This window comes from Sphaeroforma arctica (assembly GCF_001186125.1).
Source record: "Sphaeroforma arctica JP610 unplaced genomic scaffold supercont1.2351, whole genome shotgun sequence".
NCBI classification, from domain to species: domain Eukaryota; class Ichthyosporea; order Ichthyophonida; genus Sphaeroforma; species Sphaeroforma arctica.
The window spans coordinates 1-7,114 of NW_014038207.1; the positions used below are offsets into that span (position 1 = coordinate 1).

Consider the following 7,114-nt stretch of genomic DNA (forward strand, 5'->3'; position numbering starts at 1 on the left):
TATATATATTGAATGAGATGCATTATCTTTTTATTGAAGTAGCTGTCACATATATATACCTCCAGATCGAATTTATTTGTGTTGTGCTGGACGACGAAAAGAAAACAGCACGTCTGAATCTCCGGGTTCCAGAAGTTCTCGATATTTTGTACGGACCAGAGGCATCAGGAGTACCAAGGTATGCTTTATGTGCGATATTTAACCAGTATATCTATCTGTTAAAGTCAAATGAAATTACGCACTCGTCGCTTACAGCGAGACAACATTGGTTCTGATTATTTTGGACAATTTTGTCCAATCGTGCTTATTGAAGGTGTTTTGGGGTTCATTAATTCAATGTTCTTGTGAACATTACCAACAGATGCATTTACCTACGTTAAAGTTTGCGACTACACAGGACTGTTCTTTGCCTTTGATAGCTGTAACGACAGGTATCATCTTGCCCTGCCGTTAGCCACTCGTGTGAGCTGTTTTTTTGTTGAATGCAAATCTACACACAAATCGATCTCTTCTTGCCTTCGTTGCAGCTCTGAATTGGATAGCTTGTGGCGCCCCGAATATGGAAGCTACATGATTGAAGGTGCGTCATAAAAGGCGGACGTGTGTTCTTGATCTCGCTGCACTCTATACTTGAGCGACAATCTCTTGATTACTTCAGCGACCATCCCTTAGTTAAGACGCGACTCACCGTTCGATGCGACTCTTAGGTACTCCTGGGTCGCCCTACGGACATAGTCTCAAGGAGTTGACGACTATCGAAGCAAACATGAGGATTCGTCGAATAAGAATCAACGAACAGCTCAAGCCAGGAGAATGTGTTGTGGCGATGACTAACTTCCCCCGGCTTGGGTAAGCTTGTTACTATTGTAGGTCTATGTGCAGAGTGGGAAATTGTGCAAAAACTGTGTCGTGGCTGGCAGTCAACGCTTTTCTTGTGATCCGGGTATGCGGTATGTGATGTGTACAAGGGATGGTTAAATTGCATGCGCTGTGGCACTTTCTAACTATTTTCGCTTGTACTTTTCGCTTGGCATAGCTGTACTGTCGGGTCACAGTCTAAGGGGCCATGCTGAATTGTCAATAGTGAGGTCACGTCTTTACTAGTGATAACAAAACTACCCCAGCAGCAGCACCTAGTATCACATTGACGCATTTTTTTATTTGCCGCAATCATCCCAGTCGTATATTATTATATGCCACCAGTGATTTTAGCAAGCGAAGTTACAGGTGATTGCCATATTACTTCCATCGTTCGGAATGCCAATTGTTCTACTTCTAAGTTCACTTCCATGTGTGCAGATGTCCCGATTGCACAGAACCACCCAGCCCTCCCCAAGGTCCCATTGCCAAGTCGTTGTTCATCCCAGACTCTGCGATCAACCCGCATCCTCGTTTCGGGTAAATGTGTAGAATGCATGGAAGACTATTCGGACACGCACACAGGAATACAGAACGTTGTTTGGGTGATGCACAGGAATAATTCCAATTTTAATCGATAACAGCATCGTGACAATGTCACACGATGTTTATATAGCTTCATCTCACCATAGTGCTTTATGTGATCGACTAAGAGTAAGATACCGAGTGGCCCCGTTCATTCACTACTGTGTGCTGAGGCGCGTGTAGCCTCCAAGTGCCTATCAATCCCGTTGGCGTACATTGCCATCTTTCACTTCATAATGTCAGTTTTGAGCTATGATTGTTTCTGAGGCTTCTACATGATAGACACTCATATGCGGATTTAATTTGATATGTCATCAATAGGACTCTCACAAAGTCGATTCGCGAGCGAAAGGGTCGCCGAGTGGATATCGACGTGCCTATATTCCACGACAAGAATACACCGAACCCATTTGTTGAAGTATGTGTATTTCTGATCTAGATCTCTGAGCTGTAAGGAAGCGCTTCTCTACTATTCCAGGATTATAAGGCAGCACTGACTTTTGACTATGGTAAATACAGGAAACTTGTTGACACATAGGAAATTCGCGGACACATGAGGTGGTGATAATCCTTACATCGCAACAAACGGTACACGGGGTGTATGCATAAAATATCAGCTATACATAGTATTACATCCAAGCAAACATACACATAATACATGCAAGCGAACATACTTAGGCCGTTACTACACATAAATCAGCCATTACAGAATCAAGCCCGCAAGCGATTGCACATTATCTGACATGCAAATTGATATCCGAATATCGGTCCGACATATAGTATTATGGACTAGCATACAGCTATTGTGCTTTGTAAGGTTGCTTATAATGTGCGTGTATGTGGAGACGAACTATTGACAGCTGTACAAGTTATGTCTATTCACCGGCGGACTCCTCACTAACTACTTCTGCATAGTTGCACTGAATGTTCGCTGTTATTCTAGCGAAGTTTGGAAGTCTTGTAGATTGCAATCATACATTCCGTTGCGTTGCGTTGCAAAGGATACATGAGATGTGAAATTAATCAGTTTGCATTTCTTTTTGGTGACAGGAATTCCCCCATGACGACGGGGAAGCAGCAAAAATGGCAAAGCCCGATACGATATACATGGATGCCATGTGCTTCGGCATGGGTTGCTGCTGTGTGCAGGTGACATTCCAGGCGTGTAGTGTGGAGGAGGGGCGATACTTGTACGATATGCTGACCCCCGTGTCCCCTATAATGGTGAGTACAAGGATTAGCGTGCAACATCGCTCGAGATAAGTGTCTTCTGATGATGTACGAAGCTAGATATTCACACTACTAGCCCATGAATTTACCTTTTGCCCGGGCGCCTTTCGCATCCCTCAGGACGATACAGCTTTATGATACATAGGCATTTCATAACACACTACGTGCGAATATTACAGCATTAGGGCGTTTATACATCTACAACCATGTTTGAGTTTTGCAGCAGCGTATTCTGGTTCATGTGCACATCTCTGGCACCTTAGCCATTCCCTCACTCTTTCCCACAACATGTGTGTCCACGCTAGGCTAGCACGTGCATCTCATTGTGCTTACCTACTTGTTACCCATTGTCGGTCGTTTCGCACAGTTGGCAATGACAGCCGGTGCTCCAGTCTTCCGAGGCCTTCTGGCGGATGTGGATTGTCGATGGAATGTGATCTCAGCCAGTGTAGATGATCGCACAGATGAAGAGCTTGGTAAAAAGGTACATGGGTCTGGGAAAGTGTATAAAATTGATATCAATATTGTGTAGTATGATATGCTTCTTTTCAACGGCAATGAGGTACATGGACGTGGGGAAGTGTATAAAATTGGTATTGCTATTGTGTAAGATGAAAAGTTTCTGTTTGATGGTGTTGTTGAGTGCGTACGTACCACATTATTGTCATTCGAGGGGCGACACAGTTCACATGACTTTTTGAATTCAGGTTTCAAGCAACTGCGTCAAAGAGTAGGAAGATGGAGTTTGCTAAATTTTGTTTTTCTTAAAGTGTACGAAACACATGCCACGCACTGCCAAAATGCATAACGTCGTGTAACCTCCTGTTGTCAATAGTACCGGCAGTATTGTGTATGGTAAGAATAATGTGCTGATCATGAATCACATCCAAACCACATATACAGCCCTTGAAAGAGAACAAATTCGTGATCAACAAATCTAGGTACGACTCGATTGATAGTTACCTATCGCCCTTCCCGTACTTCAAGGCGAAGTACAATGACTTGCCGATAGTCTTGAACCAGGAAGTATACGACGACCTCAAGCAAAAAGGTATAGGTTTATACACAATACTCGCTTCTTATATAGCTGAATGTACCCTATAACTTGTTGGCATATGTGTACATCATGAATTTCATATAGCCGTGGTGGTTATCACGCCCTGGTGCTGCTGTCTTGCTTGCCAAGTATTTATCAGCACTCCTCGATTTAAAGGCTCTGGGCGGTAGGGTGGTCTACTTGATTGTGCTGCTAAGGTTCGGTACTGACACGGATGTTATCTGATCGTCCCCACTTCATCACAGGTATCGACCATCTACTCGCACAACACATCGCTCACTTGTACATCAGAGATCCGCTCGTGGTCTTCCAAGAAACAATGGATCAGGTACGTACAACCTGTTGTCTAGTTGTTTCGGTTCATTTCACATAGCAAGTCATCAGTGAGAATTTAAACTTATCATGTAGAATTCAGGGTTCCTGGTTGCACGCCATGAAGTAAGTTCAATGTACTGTACGCTCCAAGGAGCAAGCGAGCTTACGAGAGTTCCGAGATGTGTTGATAGTGTTTGTCATTAGTCTGCTCTATTTGTTTGTCTCGCCTCGTTGTATCACTAATATTAATCTGTCCATTATCAGGACGACGCGAATCAGAGTGACCATTTCGAGAATATCCAAAGTACAAATTGGCAAACGATGCGGTTCAAGCCCCCACCCCCCAATAGTGATATTGGCTGGAGAGTAGAGTTTAGGTATGCCATAATCTGTAAAACCGCTGTTTTTGGCAATAATGTTCGTCCACGCCGAGCTTTGCTGTTCATCGCATACATTTCCAGCCGCTGACTGTGTTACTGAACTGAAAAGACACTAATTATGTCGGCGGTATTTCTACACGCTACAATACCACTGACAGATACAAAAAACAGCAATTTGAATAAGTTCATCATTTTGACGTATCAATCCATACATACGGAGTCTAGCATCATGGTGGACAAGTCATGTAGGATCAGCTTGCAGTCAACAAATGATGTTGTTGATCGGGAGTGTTCTCCTCTGCGCATCCTGACTTTAATGCCTGGTTGCTTTGAATCGTTCACACATTCCAACCCTCAGGTCGATGGAGCTGCAAATGACCGATTTCGAGAACTCAGCCTTTACCGTATTCATCGTCTTGTTAACGCGAGCCATTCTGTCCTTCAACTTGAATCTCTACATGCCCATCACAAAGGTATAATACTGCAGGAATCGGTAGCAATACATCAGCTGCAATACATCTCTGCTGTAGGGTAACCAGAAAAGGGGCTTACATGCGGTTCTGGTTCAATTGTGTGCTTTCGCCCTGTGCGTGTGTGGAGAGTGCACTAGACACAAATATACGGTAACGCTGGATTCATAATTCACTGGTGGGCGGCCAAACGGCTACCACAAATCGCACCGGGTACGACTCTTCGGATGTTTTACATGTTCGCCAAGATGGCCTACTCTGTCTGCCGTGGTGTCCTTATATGTCTGTTGAAAGACCATTTAGATTGCTATGAGGTCTGGTATGCTGCTCCCATTTACTAATACGCTGCACAACGACTTCTGTACAGGTCGATGAGAACGTCCAGACGGCACAGAAAAATGACGCATCGAGGTCAGAGAAGTTTTACTTCCGAAAGCATCTGGATGGCAGCACACTCACACCCGACTGCGACCCAGATGCGTACGAGCTGATGGACATCAACACTATTATCAACGGTACGATGCGTGTATGTTGTTCCTAGTCGTCAGATCTCGCGCAGTATCTCTGAGACGCTCTCGATGTCGCTGAATTGGTAGTATGAACAGTTATCACGGACGTTGGTGGGTGGTAGCGCTTTTGAACGAGATTTGTCACTTTGCTGTGATTGCGATACGTTTAAAATTTTGGTGCAATGTACGCTGCCACCATATATACAATTGCAATCGCCTATACATATGCCGCACGAAACTCGTATACAAGCAAATACACATGAACTACATTCGTTCGAGATGCAAGCCGTCCCCTTTTGCTATGTAGTACTCTCACACAGAATACCATCTCGCACTGTATTTCAGTCAGGAAGTGGGGGAATCTCACACGGATGCCCATTTTTGTTGTGTCATCAATTAGGGAACATGCACAGAAAGCGGAAGACGAGTGGTGTGCTCCACGTAGACGAGGAGCCGACTGTAGAAGACGAGTGCGCGAAACAGAACGAATTCCCGGGCTTGCTGGCCTATGTGCGTGCGTATCTGAACACTATGGTCGTGGACGTCGAGACTAGCATGAAATTGCAGAGTTACTTGAACTTCATAAGCAAAAAGGCATCGGGTATGCGAGTTTTTTAATTTTGGATTTTTGTTTTATGTTGGCGAATGTATCGTATCGTCCATTGTATTCTCGTGTGTCCTTGCTTTTGCACAAGGCATAAGGACAAGCTTCTCTGAAACGCGCGTGATGATACCTAAGCTGGCCGGGGGTTTTATTTCGCCTTTAGTATTAAATATTTCACGTAACTCCAGTATGTGTACCCCTATAGTCAAATTGAACGTATATCGCTCGCTTCCTAACACAGGCGACCTCATGACCACGGCTCAGTGGATGCGCGGGTACATCAAAAAACACCCAGACTACAAACAGGACTCAGTAATATCAGACTCAATCAACTATGACATCTGCAAAATTTTCCTGGACGCCGGAGAGGGGCGAACCATTGTACCGGAGCTGACTGGTGATTTCGGAAAGAAAAATCCTATCGAGGTGACTCCAGGGCCTAAAGTCTAGATATCGGGGTGTTTTGGGAAGTCTTTCAAGTGTCAATTACTCGAACAGATCGAAGAACAAAAGCTCTAGGCTATGTCCATCGCTACATCATGTGTCGAAATAGAGGAATGTTCCCAGCTTTCTCGCAGCGGATGTCACTCATAGATCTATATCGGAAATACCTACGTATACACACTTAAACACGCCGAGTAAATTTGTATAGTAGTTCAAATCACCTACAGTCATTTCGGAGACCTCAGCTCGTGAGGGTATATATGAACGTGGGCAACAAAACACTCCACAGTGAAATTTTACGATCCAACCATTAAACACTCCGGCAAATTCAAGCTACAACACACGTGTTGCATGATGCATATGGTCGTGCAGAGAATCGTGTACATAACATATATATATAGTGTTCATAATGTATAGACAGACCATGTAATAGGTACGAATATATATATATATATATATATATATAGTGTTCATAATGTATAGACAGACCATGTAATAGGTACGAATATATTCATAAACGTATATATGCTTGTATGTACACATACAAACACCCACATATATATATATATATATATATATATAGTGTATATACGAGTATACATTTACAAATATTTTAAAATACAAATATAATATAAATGCATGCATATCTAATGTGAATATGT

General features: G+C 43.4%; 1 protein-coding gene across 1 annotated transcript; it reads left to right on the top strand.

Moving 5' to 3' along the window:
• Positions 1–63: 63 nt before the first annotated feature.
• Positions 64–6,799, top strand: SARC_12496 (glutamate-cysteine ligase catalytic subunit; the record flags this gene model as incomplete). The annotated part of the gene is made up of 14 exons (XM_014293396.1): positions 64–178; positions 528–580; positions 708–849; positions 1,300–1,398; positions 1,765–1,861; positions 2,494–2,667; positions 3,041–3,157; positions 3,577–3,724; positions 3,976–4,058; positions 4,310–4,422; positions 4,784–4,898; positions 5,263–5,410; positions 5,805–6,005; positions 6,250–6,799. Coding segments are annotated over 14 exons (1,814 nt in total), but the record flags the coding sequence as incomplete, so codon positions are not given.
• Positions 6,800–7,114: the final 315 nt, after the last annotated feature.